This window comes from Melanotaenia boesemani, chromosome 13 (assembly GCF_017639745.1).
Source record: "Melanotaenia boesemani isolate fMelBoe1 chromosome 13, fMelBoe1.pri, whole genome shotgun sequence".
Classification (NCBI taxonomy): domain Eukaryota; kingdom Metazoa; phylum Chordata; class Actinopteri; order Atheriniformes; family Melanotaeniidae; genus Melanotaenia; species Melanotaenia boesemani.
In genome coordinates this window covers 9,073,449-9,087,244 of record NC_055694.1, presented here as the reverse complement: position 1 = coordinate 9,087,244, position 13,796 = coordinate 9,073,449, and the positions used below count along the sequence as shown (strand labels likewise).

Sequence of the window (13,796 nt, the reverse complement as noted above, 5' to 3'; positions counted from 1 at the left end):
ACTGTTCACATTTTGACATAATCAGACCAAGACAACATAAAACATAAAAAGTTCAAGTGATATTGACATTTTTATGTTGCGCTATACCCACAACTGTTAGCTGTTGTTTCAATAAATTGTTTGGAAAGAGGAAAAAAATTACAGTTGAATGATTTGATCTCAATGGCCTACGTTCATGATACAATATTAGTGTAGCATTAACTTTTGCCATTTACTCTAAATGTCACCTGGAGGTTAGCTAGATTTTGTGAGAAGTGTATATATACACAATAAATAAGGAATGATGGGGGTTCATGATGCGTTGCAAAGTTTCAACAAGCCTATGGCCAAAAATATATTTAAACTCCTTTTGAAATGAATGTCTTGGTCATTTCGGTCATTTTAGGAATGCATCAGACCATTTATGGTTGGGAGAAGTTAAGGGATCTCTTAGGTTAATTACAAATCCTGAGGTGACATGAATGATTGCACCAAGTGTCAATCCCTCCAGTAATTGCCAAGAGAAATGTTCTGAACCATAAATGCCAACCTAATGGAAAAGTCAGAGGATCACCAAAGGTAATTGGATTTATCCTCTGGGGTATGTGAATTTATGCCTGCAATTTCACAGCAAATCATTTTCTGGTTGTTGACACAGGACTGACAGATCTAACCATGTGAAAATTAAAATAAAAATAAACAGCTTTAGGAAGCTTTTGCTTTGTTTTTGAGGTAAGAAGTCTTCCAAAACAAGCATAGACAAGACTGCATAAAACATAGCGGAATGCATCAAAACTACTGCATATGAACAACGGGTCATTTCTTTGTTTAAACAAAGCCTGATTGAGTTTTCGTGGCTCATGAAACCACAGTGATCATTTCACACTGCAACTGTGTCACAACAGGAGGTGCTCAACAAATGTGGTCAGAGCAGTCCAACAGGTTCCAGCAGAACCAAAACCATCCATAGGCATGAAAACTGCTCGTGGCAGGCTGTGAATGGGAGATGAATATAGAAGGAAAAGTAAACAGAAAGTGAGAAAATTTAGAAAGTAAATAAGGAAAGACTACAAGAAACATACGAGTTTTCAGACTGATCTTACAGCAGACACACAACTACCCAGATCTGACATAACCAGCTTCCACTGTGCATTTTACTTCAAAGTGCAAGCTCAACTTCAGTTTGGAGCTAAATTCTTGCAACGCAGTAGTTATTTTCATTTATGATAACAACCCACTTCTTGGAATAGAACTTCTTTGTGATTCTATTTAAATATGTGAAATTTTATGTGTTAGTTTGCTCACAAAATTATAAGTGAAGTCATTGTTTAAGTCTTTTCAGAAACTTTTCTTGTGAATACAAAACGTATCTTTCACTTCCCCTAATGAATGATGATCTGCATGTGTAAATATGAAAGTAGGAGTTTTTAATCATACTGCTGCTTATCCGCTTAGTCATGCTGAAGTTAAACCAGTTCCAAATTGGTGGGTTTCTTGTACATGGTTTGCAAAACAGAAATGCAAAATGAGATTTAAACAAACAACCAGCTGGGCTAATTTGCTTCCTGTGTCAACATACTGAAGGCAGAAACGTTACACCAGATCCAAACGCAATATGTTTGAAGTTTGACGGTGCTGCAGAGGTTGGTGTAGGCCCAGCAGGTGGGCAGAGCCAGATTGGGGGGGTGGAGGGATGGCAAGTCTGGGTCAAGTACTTCAAACAAGCATCAATACATGGAGATCTTCAAAGGGCCAGAAAGGTTTTTCATCGTGAAGACTTTTCCTATCGTTGGGATTCAGAGTTAAACCTCCACCTAAGCAACTTTATCTTTGCCGTTAGTTATTATGAGCTTTTGTGATCAGATAAAAAACAAACCTAACAGACCATAATTGTGCATATGTTGCAATATTTTACTTGTCAACTCTCTTCTTCAAAACAGGAAGCACACGAAGATGGAAACTGTAAAGAACAGCATTTTCTTTTAGAAACCATAGAACTAGAAGACACTTTGCAGAAATCATTCCTCCTTTAAGGATTTCTTGCTGTATTTACCAGATAAATTTTTCCATTTCATTTAAAATGAAAGCAGCTTTCCTCTTCACAAACTAATCACCAAAACCTTGACCCACTTGGATAAAAATCTATTTATAGCCGACCACCATAAAGATGGCTTCAAACTGCATGGAGAGGATGTAGTATTTGTCACACTCTGTCCTCCCTTACACACATGAGTATGAGAAAGCATATGCTTTCTCATACTACACAAACATGAGCTGTAAACATACCACGTAGAGCAGAGCATCCCCAACTCAGATGCTGCTAGAACGCTAACATGGGGGTGTTAGATTCCCCAGCTTCCATTGCTCCCTTCTTGGCTGAAGCAGCTTATGTGTCTTTCAGTTCTGAAATTGATAAATAATGACTTGTGAACACCAGGCCTGCGACTACCCAGCTTTTACCCCATCGTGGAATGATCTTAAGGACATTGCCAGTAATATAAGTGGTACATTAAGCCTTGTTAACGGTCTTTCTGCACAGGCTGGTTCGCTTAAAGCATTCTGCATCAACTTCCAGTTTCTGTGATGCACAACTGAGAATTTAAGAGTGTCAGAACCCCTGTTGCGAGCCTGTCATTTGGAGACACATCATCCCTACAGTGCACCTTTAAACGTGCATGTACACAGTAATAAAAAGAGATGGAAGGGGGATTTCTTGTTCTTAAAAAGGTAGTACGTGCTAGTTCTCATGCAGCAGATATTCTCTCAGCTGACAGCCGTCTGACAGTGTGGGTCTGCTCAGGATGAGCCAGAAACTGTGGATGTAATGCGATGGAATGATCTGGAGTTGTGCCCAAGCCTCTTAAAATGTTAACCAAGTCAAACTGATAAAAATGCTATCCTCGTGAGCATTTAGAAAATAGAGAAAAATGTTATAAAGAAATGATAGTTAAGGTGCCTGTAAATCTGGATCTGATCTTGAGTTTTCAAAAATGTCAAAAGCCCCACTTTTTTCAGACTACATAAAATAAAAAACTTTGGCCTACATGAGTGGATTCCTCTTAATAGGTGGTCCAGTTTTACTCGAATGACAGCTTAATTTTCTTTGCAAAACCAGAAAGTTTTCAAAAAGCCCAGAACGGTCTTTTAGGCATTATATGAATATGAAAAGCACCATTCTGTGCTTTGTCATTGTGACAAAAAGACATGGCTGAGAAGCTGGGAGACGAGTCCTCGTCTGGCTAAGCTCTCAGAGTGTCTGTCCAGGACTCCATGCATTCCTCTGTTAATTTCCCTTCATTGGGCAGGCACTCACCCTGCCAGGGACTTGCCTTACCTCCGGTCTAACTGCAGCAGCTGCCTGTGCTGGGGCAATCTGGGGGCAGGAAGTGCTAGTGACAAACTCTTGCTGTACACCACTGGAATGAAAAGCAGTCTCAGGAAGCCAAGTAAAAAAGACTTAAAACCTAAAGTACAAACAAGCCTAAAGTAGATATCCATATGGTCTACTAACAGCGTTTATTAAAACTTCTGCATCAACAAAACTGCACTACTAACATTACACTTTGACCTTACAGCTTGGAGAGGCCAAGCCCAGCTCATTTAATGCAAGACCACAGGACAAATGTTTGGGGGCATCAGTGGTGTTAAACATGCTGGGGTCACTGTCTGTACCATGGCAACGGCTGGGATGCAGCCTCCTGGGAAAGCAGACATTCCACAGAGCAGAGCTGCATAACTGCCTGCTGACAAAAACACTGCAAGTCTTAACATGCACACCATTCCAGCGGAAGAACGCAAAAAAAAAAAAACTCATAACACGCCATCAGAAAACAGCAACAGATCATGGAGCATAAGTCATGGATAAATCTTTACAACAAACAGAACGTTATTGTTGATGATAATCTCTACACAGGGCCCACCATCAAGCTGCAAACAAGTCTCACTAAATGAAAGTTCAGCTGGAAAACAGTTTGAATTGTGATGTTTTGAACACAAGTAGAAGCTAATGTTTGCGAAATACAGCAGCAGGAGTCAACACACAGTTCTCTCTATCCACACTGACATCATAAGCAACATGGGTTGAGAAAAAAAAGGGATGAAATGGGCTGGAAAAAAAAACAGATCAAATCTTCTCTGACAGGATTACAAGCCTACACTTTCTAACAATGGTTGGAAGATGAGTAGGTCACAAAGAGATTCTGATAAAAGGGAATAACATACCAACATGCACAAAGCCACAGCCTGTACCACTGTAGCTAGTCACTGTAAAGCCCTAGGATGTATTGGCATTTTCATTATGCAGACTAAATCAAATGTCATACACAGCAGCAACAAACCCACAAGCCTCCGGGGCCAGTACTCTTTATATTTTAACAGCCTATCCAATAAACACAGGTGACCATAGGCAACAGGCTTCTGATCGGTAGTTAATTCATTTCCTGCACAGTGTAGCTAATTATTCCCCAGATTTCTCATTGCCAAACTTTGATTGCTCAAGACAGAATAGATGACACAATGGCCTCTTTAGTCCACACACAGATCTGAGAGTGAAAGAGAGGAGTCAGCCTTGACTGCATGACATCTCTGAATTGGATTTCCGATTAGGGGGGTTAAATGTAATTACCTTGAGTACATTGTGCAGTCTGCACTAAGTAACACAGTGATGCAGCACCTCGAGCTTTGCCTTAACACCCCCTCCCTCACATGAAAGTGGCTGGTACCAGGACTCCCAGAGGAGCACTTTTATGTTTTGATTGACAGACATTCACCTGTGTGTTCGAAGATGTGTAAAGTGTAGGCAGATGGCTTACTGGCAGCACGAGTGGAGCATGTTTCACGTATCTAACAGACTTACTGAGGCATGCATCACTGTCACGAGTAATACACAACAGGCTTTTGTCTTTATTATTCTTTCTTGGTCAACCCTAATAATGCATATTACAAAGTGGCAAGCTCGACCAGAAAAACTTTATGCATCTACATGTCTGGATCCAGAACGATGTTTTAGCTCTGGTTCTGGAAGGCCTATAACACAGATAATATCTGCAGGACAAAATGAAACTCTACACTTACTCTACACAGATCTTTTTATATATCACCACATTCTTTAATAATACCAGCGTATGCACAAAGTTATGAGAATGGTATGTTTAAAAAAATGGCTGTTCTTAATGATATAGCTTTTATCAATATCTTTTTATGTTATGGAAAAGACCTCTGCTCCACAGATCAGCTGTTTATCAGAGGTGCTGGAGGATGTGCAGACATATGGGCAAGAATGACATACTGAAGAGTAAATGCATCTTATTCTTTAATTTACAGTGTGGAACTAGAAAAAGAGGAGTTTTCAGTAAAGAAAGTACTGGTGAGAACTAAAAGCCTCAAAAGATTAGCTAAACCTCTCTAACCTTGCCCAGCAGACCTTTTATGGATGAGGATAACCACATCAAGTGTTTCTACCTTGAGGACTTCCCACTGTGACCACAGCTAAAGATGAAAAGCTGCCACTGCACACCTAAGGACATGATGTGGGTGCTGATGAATAAAGATTTCCAAATGGTAAAAATAAAATAGCTTCAAAATAATAATCCAATTCTCACTACTGGCTGTCTAGTCCAACCTCACTAAAGCAGGTTCAGGTCTAAACAGTAAGCATGCAATCAATAATACATCTGAACTCATTTTCAAAAAGATAGTGGCCTGATTTATTGCAGCTTTTTTTTAAGTTATAGGAATGTACATCACAGAAGAACTGACCAAAAACACAAAAGCTGTGAGCTAACAAAGAAGCATGCCACTGCTCCTGCGCCCTGCACAGCTTCAGGTTGGGTTGGTTTGTCAACACAAAAACAATACAACGTTCTTTATTTATTTAAGCATGCATATTTCAAGCTCTATCAGTATATGATTACACAATGTTGGACAGACACAATGCTGCTGGCTAACTCCTATTTAGTTGCGCGTTCCTTTTGGCTTTCCTAGATCCTACCTGAGCAGACTGGAGAGAGGATGGGAGGAGGCGCCGTGGCCGCCGCTGTTGCCGCTTCCACTGGTCCCAGACGATCCGCCAGCGGACTGTCGCTTCCCGGATAAGAGCTTCTCCACAGCGGCCAGGTTTCCTGTGCGCGCCGCGTCAAGAAGCTCTTGCTCTTTCCCCATCGCAGATCCCAGAAAAAAAATAATAAAAATTGGAGGAGGCGCGGGGAAGAGAAGGAAAAGGGGAGGGGAAGGAGGGGGGGGAGGGGGGTTGGTTGTGGGAGTAAAATTCCTCTGCGACCCTCTCTCTTCCACCTAACCTCAAGTTATTCTTCAGCGCTACTAATGTGCGAGGAAACAAAAGCTCCCTCCACCGCTGGACCCGTCCGTCCCGATCCACGGTGCTGCTGCCGCTCAAGAGGGGAAAAGTTTCGTTCAGCAGCACGGCACCACCATCGAGCAAACTTCCTCTGATCAATTCTCCGACCGTCGTCCGTCACTTCCTCGAAACTGCCCTTTCTTTCTGCATCTCCAATCCGAAACCCTTCAAGCACACACAAATACAACCCCTATCACCGCCACCCGTAGCAGCTTGACACACAGTAAGGATGGGAATAAGCAAGATGGCGCAGGAATTCAAGTGAGCCAAAAGGCAGGATAACACCCATCCAGTGCTTTAAATATCTAGTCCAAAGTCCGTGGCAAATTTCCCAAACTGTCCTTTTAAATAATTTATTATAAGCTTAATCAAATATCTTGTTTCTTACATACTCATAATTCAGTAATAAACAAACAAATAAACAATTGGCCTTGAAAAAAAAACCAAATAAGTTATTAAATACATCGAATTTAAATCGACAGTTTCATAAAAAAAAAAATAAATAAATAAAAAAAAACCGCTGATCTTTATGTTTGGTTTGTCACCTGAGTGAAGATCTTGTCTGTTCTTGTCATGTGAGTGTGAACAGGAATATTTTAAGTTACAATAAACAGTCTTGTGATAGCTGCGTAGTGTAATAATATAAAATGTTTAACTGGCCGTTCATATGTGAATCCTTCGTGACTAACCTTAAGAGTTACCTTATATAACAACACTAGAACAGTTTAAATACTGAAAAAAAAACACAAATTTGTATTTTCATAGTTTGTTTAGTTAATAACTTGTGTCAATCAGCTGTTTTTCTACACAGACAACAGTGTAAATAAAGTTCATTCAAACAGAAACGGAAGTGACGATACTGCACTGTTAGCGATAAACCGGGAGAACTAGCTTCGAGATGCTATCATTGTGGTGAGATTAAATACTTTAACAAATTTAGTCCACTGCAAGTGGGTTTTTTATTTTTATTTTTTAACTAACGTAGCTACAGTAAGTACAACACGTGTAAACTGCAGTCGTTTACTGTCTAACTAAAGACTGTATGTTTGCTCACCTCTACTGTTGGCTTATTTGTTGCAGCTGCTCTGTTGACCCCTTGCTATAAAAAGGGTATGTACAAGTTGTGTTCCTATTCTCATCCACTTTTTAATCCAAAAGTAATTATTAAAGCAAAACAGTTTTCTACTGGGGCTTTCTAGCTAAAGAAGAAACTCATTTTTAATTGTCATGTTTGTTGTTAGCTCCACAATTCAAAGTAAACTTATAGGCTAATCAACAGCTGTATTGATTTTCGCAGAACCTGAAGCTCGTGAGGGGGGTCGGCAAATTATGGCAGATCCAGCCCGAATAAAAAGGGAGGACACGCCCGAGAGGGTAGCTCCTGCTAACGAGGCCCATCTTAAAACGGAAGATACGGAAAATGTTCCTGTCAAAGAAAAGCCAGCAGATGAAAACAAAGATCCGCCCATAGATCATCCGCAACGAGAGCTCAAACTCGTAAGTTTACATTGTTCTATGGAGGTTTCTGAACCCTTTTTGAATTTTCAGTAATAAACATGTTACTCATGATCATTTGTGTTTAAACAGAGACGATCCAACATTGCATAAACAGTGGCAAAAGTTTGTTGACCACAAAGTTTAGGAGTCAAAGAGGTCAAGGAAAACACGAGGCTGAACTTAGCCTCCGATTCGCAGCTTCCGATTCGCTAGTTAAGGGAAATGTTAAGGGACCCTTAAGGCAGAACGCGAGTGACTGTATTTCTCTGTTAACCCTCCGTTTTATTGATACTCAGTGCCGTCAAACCTGTCCTAGATTATTCTACAGAGCCTACTGAATCTTAAAAACATAGTTTGTGATTTGTGAAACCTTTTTCTGATTTGTGAAAATGCAGTAAAGGCAGATTTCACTCATTTTTCTGCCGTTTTTACACACTATACCTGGTCCAGATGTTATAATATCACACTGAGTCAGGTCAAACCTGTCCTAGATTATTCTACAGAGCCTACAGAATCTGAAAAACATAGTTTGTGATTTGTGAAACCTTTCTCTGATTTGTGAAAATGCAATAAAGGCAGATTTCACTCATTTTTCTGCCGTTTTCACTCACGATACCTGGTCCAGATGTTATAATATCACACTGAGTCAGGTCAAACCTGTCCTAGATTATTCTACAGAGCCTACTGAATCTGAAAAACACAGGTGAATCTGATTTAAGAAACCTTTATTGGATCGTTTTTACACAAGCCCACGCCTCTCCATGTCATTCCTTATTGCCATCTCCATGGCCTCCATTTCACTAGAAAAAGAAATCATATTTTTTGGCAGAGATTTTGGACTATTTTTTAAAGGACATTTAAATGTTTCACTAACCTCTCATCCAGTGGTCCATGATCAACCTCTGCCACTGCGTCTTTTGTTGTCATGTTCCTTATTTCTTCCAAGGCCTTTACTGTCACCTTTGTTACAGGTATGATATCCCGATTATGCATCCATATTATTGTCAGTGTTATTATGCTCATACCTCTACATTTAAAAAGGCACCTATTGACTTACCTCTGGCAACATCACAACAAGGATGTATTTAAGCTTGTCATAGTGTCATGGTGGAGACTTCATCTGAGATTTTTTTACAGTTATGAAGGAAGCCTGTCAGGTACTTCACTATCCTGTCCAACTGTTGGTCATCAAACAATACTGGAACCCACTTTTGTGTAAATTCAAAGTGGGGCTGCTTCTCACCAGACACGACGGCCTGAAAAATAAATGTACTCAAACTTAACCGTACTGTTTGCTTGCTGGAGGCGATCACATAATGATTAAGCGTTATGTGATGAACAAAAAGAAAAAGGCGTACCTGCAGTGTATTTTCTGCACCCTTTTGTTCCACAATGAACTTGACAAGCGCTTCATTTTTTTCTGAACGTTCAGCAGCAGCCTCTGCTGCCTTGTCCTACAACAAAAGATCAGTAAAATTATTTGTATAGAGCAATATATGAGAATATTGATATTATTATTATGCAAACACACTTGCTGATATATTCCCCATCTGCAACAACCTAAATTTCAGAATTTTAGACCGGAGATTAAGTGTTGATGCTTACCCTGACCATAACTATGTGCCCAACATGGGGCGTTGGACGCAACTTTTTGGGGATATTTTTCTCAGTGATTATTGTGTCTCCACTCCCGGGGTGCTGGCATTCTTGTAGGCCATCGTAGAAATGCCATTTTTGGTCTGTACCCAGTTTGTGGAACGCCACAAAGTGATTCAAAGTACTCAGGTGATACGTCACAGCAGCTGGCTCATACCTACAATCGACAAAATATATTTTGGGAAATGAGCGTTTTTTTTTTGTTTGTATCATGATGAATCATGCTGTGACGTTAATAAGCAGTATCGAAAACGTTTATCTACTTTTATGTCGGGTCTGAACATTTTATGGTAAGATCATCTTAGATAAACAGAAAATTCCAAAAGGTTCAATATAATGCAGAAATTTTAGTACAGATAAAATACACAAGCTATTGCACAAGGAAAAGAAAAAAAATGTAAAGCAGAATAAGATAACTAGGTCAAAATCTGAATTCAGCTTTGTCACATACATATTTAATATAATAAAATACAGTACTCAAAAGAAAAAATAAAGTTTAAAGTATCTACTTTTTAGTGGCTTTTGAAATATTTTTTCGCATTTTAATAATAATGTGTTATGCATTAACCAAAACTTATTTACGGATATTACCTTAAAAGGGCTCTATAATGCTCATTTCAGGGTAATTTATTTTAATATGTGAGTCCACAAGGGCAGGAATCAATCCTGCACTTTTCACAAACCCCTTTATTCATTTATATCAATCCTCTCCGTAGGCGCTCAGATCAGCCTCTGTCAGAAACAAACGGAATGAGACTCTTCCGGTCCTGAGCCCCGCTTCCCCTTTAATGCGGGCTGCCTCTGACTGGTCAACTACCGGGAGTAGTTGTTGGGAGCGCTCACTGTTTTCAGCATAGGAATCACTGGCAGAATCAAAGTAATATGTATATAAAGTAATATACACCTTTGGCTCTCACACTTGTGCCTACGTCTTCTACCAGGAATCTTGGTGTCATGGTAGACAACCAGCTGACCTTTAAGGACCATGTTGCATCGGTTGCTCGATCTTGCCGATTTGCTCTCTATAACCTTAGGAGGATCAGACCCTACCTGACAGAACACACGGCACAGCTCCTGGTCCAGGCTCTGGTCATTTCACGCATTGACTACTGCGACTGCCTGCCTGCCTGCATGCTCAGTTAAACCTCTGCAGATGATCCAGAACGCAGCAGCACGTCTGGTCTTCAACCAGCCCAGAAGAGCTCATGTCACTCCACTGCTAATCGCTCTTCACTGGCTTCCAGTTGCAGAGCTTATCAAATTCACATCTCTGCTTCTGGCTTACAAAACAATAACACCAACGGCTTCAGTTTACCTTCCCCCCGAATCCAGAGCTACACTCCCTCTCAACAGTTACGCTCTTCCATTAAAAGACGCCTAGTGCTCCCACCACAGCGTGGCCAGACTCTTTTCCTCTGTTGTTCCCCGGTGGTGGAACAATCTACCAAACTCAGTCCGATCCGCAGAGTCCTTGTCCACTTTTAAGAGCAAACTAAAGACTCACCTGTTTAAGGTGCATTTCCGCACTTAGCTTAACTCTTCCACTTGTCGGAAAGGTTTAGAAAGATTTGTCGAGCTCTTTGCCTCAACTTCGTACTAATTAAGCTGCATGCACTTATGTCCAAGATGATATTGTGTAATGAAATTGTGATCTTGTATTTAAACAAAGGACTTAATTTTATGCACTGCCTCTAGCACTACATGACAGCACCTGGGTCCAACTGGACTCACAGCAGTCTGACTACTACTTAATTATGATGTCCCATCTTGTTTGAATTCTTGCTTGTGTTGTTCTTACTCTCAAATGTAAGTTGCTTTGGATCAAAGTGTCTGCCAAATGACTGTAGAATAGAATGAAGAAGTTGACCAATGCATCAGTCCCTCCCCCGGGACATCATTGAAATATTGAAGTAGAAAAAAATCTCCAAAACCACTTGTCTGAAGAGTATTCAACACTATAACACTGTAGAAAGCTCAGAAAAATTGAAATAGCCTAATATGACCCCTTTAAATTAACATTAAGTGTACAGAAAAGATTGAGATGTATCATTTCAAATGGTTAACACAAGGAGTGTTGCGGCACCTTGAAAGTGTTTTTTTTTCCTACTGTGAAGGAACCTGCAGCAGGAGAAGATGAGGAAGTAGGACCATCTGGCCAGCCACCTTCAAAAAGACTAAAGGTAGAGCCGGAAAAGAAGAAGGAGAAGCGCCACAAGGTTGATGAGGATGAAATACAAAAGATGCAGTAAAACATTTTTACCCTCTCATAAGATCAATCTTTAAATCATCTGCCAGTCATATTTTTATGACCTTACCCATTATCTCTTGTTAATCCTGTATCATTTAGGGTTCTGGTGTCATCCTTTTCTGAAGAGCAGCTGAATCGCTATGAGATGTACAGACGTTCTGCCTTCCCAAAGGCTGCTATTAAGAGGGTGAGCTGCTTATAAAAAGTAAGCCTTGTTTTATCTTTATTATTCCTTAAACTAATATGTCTTGTTTCTTTTTGTCTTTGCATAATATAGCTGATCCAGTCCATAACAGGATCATCAGTGTCCCAGAATGTCGTAATTGCAATGTCTGGTATTGCCAAGGTTTTTGCTGGGGAAATAGTCGAAGAAGGTGGGTGGAGGATTTTAGAAAACAAGCCATTCACACTAAACAATTGAAACACAGTTAAACTTATATTGTGTCTACGATTTGATTAATATTTAGATGTTTTCCCCTTGTTTAAAGCACTGGATGTTTGTGAGAAGTGGGGAGATACACCACCACTTCAGCCGAAGCACATGAGGGAAGCAGTGAGGAGGCTGAAGAGCCGAGATCAGATTCCCAACACCAAGTACAGAAACATTCTGTTTCACTGAGCTGACTGAGATGCAGGCTGGAAGAGGACGCTACTTATCAAAAAGCAGTGAATTGCTTATAGAAAATATGTAGTGACCATTTTGTACTAACTGAACAAACTTAGTGTTAGTGAATATTTTTAATAATGGGAAGAATGAAAACAAAGCTGGAAAGTGGGATGCTGTGTTCTGGGAAGAAAGTGGTCAGTCTGACATTACAGACAGCTGTCAAGTCAAACATAAAGATGTAAATAAATACCGGTTTTGTACTTACATGAAGTGCTTTGTTACTTTTTCCTGTCCTGTCATTACTTAATAAGTACCCTTGTCTTTTTATAGGTATAAAAGCAAATAATTGCCTCTTATTAATTAATGAATTATTAATAATTAATTATTACCTCTGCTCAGGCTATTCCTGTAATGTATGGTCCACACTGCTCTTCAAAAAAAAAAAAAAAAAAAAAAAAAATATATATATATATATATATATATATATATTTTACTCATTCATTATCTTGACTGTTTCTTCCATTACAGGTCGCGGGTTAGCTGGAGCCTATCCCAGCATTTTAACAGGTGAGAGGCAGGGTACACCCTGGACAGGTCACCAGTCTGTCGCAGGGCCAACACAGATAGACAAACAACCATTCACACGCACACTCTCTCCTAGGGAGAATTTTTAGAATAAGCAATTAACCTATCATGCATGTCATCAAGCCAGAGAACCCACGCATACACAGGGAGAACATGCAAACTCCACACAGAAAGGCCACCACCCCCCCCAGGTTCGTACCTCCCCCCAGCCGAGGCTCGAACCGGCGACCTTCTTGGTGTATATGTATATATATATATATATATATATATATATATATATGTATATAAAATCTGAGCTTTTTGGCTTTTTGTTACTTTTTTGCAGTTTAAAGATGTATGTGTATATATAGAGAGAGAGAGAGGCACAGAACCCAGCCCACTCAGACTTAATGTCCCCCGCCTCACCCGGGACATGGTTGAAGCTCTGCTGGAGATGGGAGTTGAAACTGTTTTTGACAGGGGACTCTGCCAGACATTCCCAGCAGACCCTCAACACATTTGGGTCTGCCAGGCCTGACCGGTATCTTTCCTCACCATCTGAGCCAACTCACCACCAGGTGGTGGTCAGCTGACTGCTCCGGCCCTCTCTTCACCCAAGAGTCCAAGACATGTGGTCGCAAGTCAGACGATACGACTACAATGTTGATCATCGAACTGCGGCCTAGAGTGTCCTGGTGCCAAGTGCACATGTGGACACTTATGCCTGAACATGGTGTTTGTTATGGATAATCCATGACGAGCACAGAAGTCCAATAACAAAACACCACTCGGATTTAGATCAGGGGGGCCATTCCCAATCATGTCCTCCAGGTCGCACTGTCATTGCCCATGTGAGCATTGAAGTGCCCCAGCAGAATGAGGGAGTCCCC

At 40.4% G+C, this 13,796-nt stretch overlaps 2 protein-coding genes and 2 long non-coding RNA genes across 9 annotated transcripts in view; 2 read left to right on the top strand and 2 right to left on the bottom strand.

Annotated features, from left to right (window-relative positions):
• Nucleotides 1-6,550, bottom strand: part of LOC121651709 (ankyrin repeat and SAM domain-containing protein 1A-like) — a 59,423-nt gene extending 52,873 nt beyond the window's left edge. For 4 of the 5 annotated variants that reach the window (XM_042004095.1, XM_042004092.1, XM_042004093.1 and 1 more), the window contains exon 1: nt 5,969-6,550. In XM_042004095.1, the coding sequence (XP_041860029.1) occupies nt 5,969-6,138 (170 nt within the window). In that variant the 5' untranslated portion in view covers nt 6,139-6,550. The remainder of the gene's footprint in view (nt 1-5,968) is intronic. The other variant, XM_042004096.1, reaches the window with a different exon arrangement.
• Nucleotides 5,543-6,039, top strand: LOC121651738. Its single transcript, XR_006012467.1, has 3 exons — nt 5,543-5,627; nt 5,706-5,803; nt 5,936-6,039. It is a non-coding gene; the product is annotated as an uncharacterized LOC121651738 (long non-coding RNA).
• Nucleotides 6,551-7,167: 617 nt separating the features above from the next.
• taf11 (TAF11 RNA polymerase II, TATA box binding protein (TBP)-associated factor) lies at nt 7,168-12,606 on the top strand. 2 transcript variants are annotated; one of them, XM_042004139.1, is made up of 7 exons: nt 7,168-7,246; nt 7,415-7,444; nt 7,632-7,831; nt 11,602-11,732; nt 11,835-11,922; nt 12,013-12,109; nt 12,224-12,606. In XM_042004139.1, the coding sequence occupies exons 3-7, from the start codon at nt 7,664-7,666 to the stop codon at nt 12,352-12,354; spliced, it is 615 nt and encodes a 204-aa protein (XP_041860073.1). In that variant the 5' UTR covers nt 7,168-7,246; nt 7,415-7,444; nt 7,632-7,663; the 3' UTR covers nt 12,355-12,606. The 2 variants fall into 2 exon arrangements, with proteins under 2 accessions (XP_041860073.1, XP_041860074.1); XM_042004140.1 differs by having other exon boundaries at nt 7,180-7,324.
• On the bottom strand, nt 8,107-8,797 carry LOC121651737. The gene is made up of 3 exons (XR_006012465.1): nt 8,706-8,797; nt 8,489-8,631; nt 8,107-8,138 (listed from the first exon to the last, which is right to left on the bottom strand). It is a non-coding gene; the product is annotated as an uncharacterized LOC121651737 (long non-coding RNA).
• Nucleotides 12,607-13,796: the final 1,190 nt, after the last annotated feature.

Coding starts and splice junctions, on each gene's coding strand:
- taf11 (XM_042004139.1), top strand. CDS start 7,664: ATGGCAGATCCAGCCCGAATAAAAAGGGAGGACACGCCCGAGAGGGTA. Junction 7,832..11,601: donor CGCAACGAGAGCTCAAACTC/GTAAGTTTACAT, acceptor CCTACTGTGAAG/GAACCTGCAGCAGGAGAAGA. Junction 12,110..12,223: donor TGGGGAAATAGTCGAAGAAG/GTGGGTGGAGGA, acceptor CCTTGTTTAAAG/CACTGGATGTTTGTGAGAAG.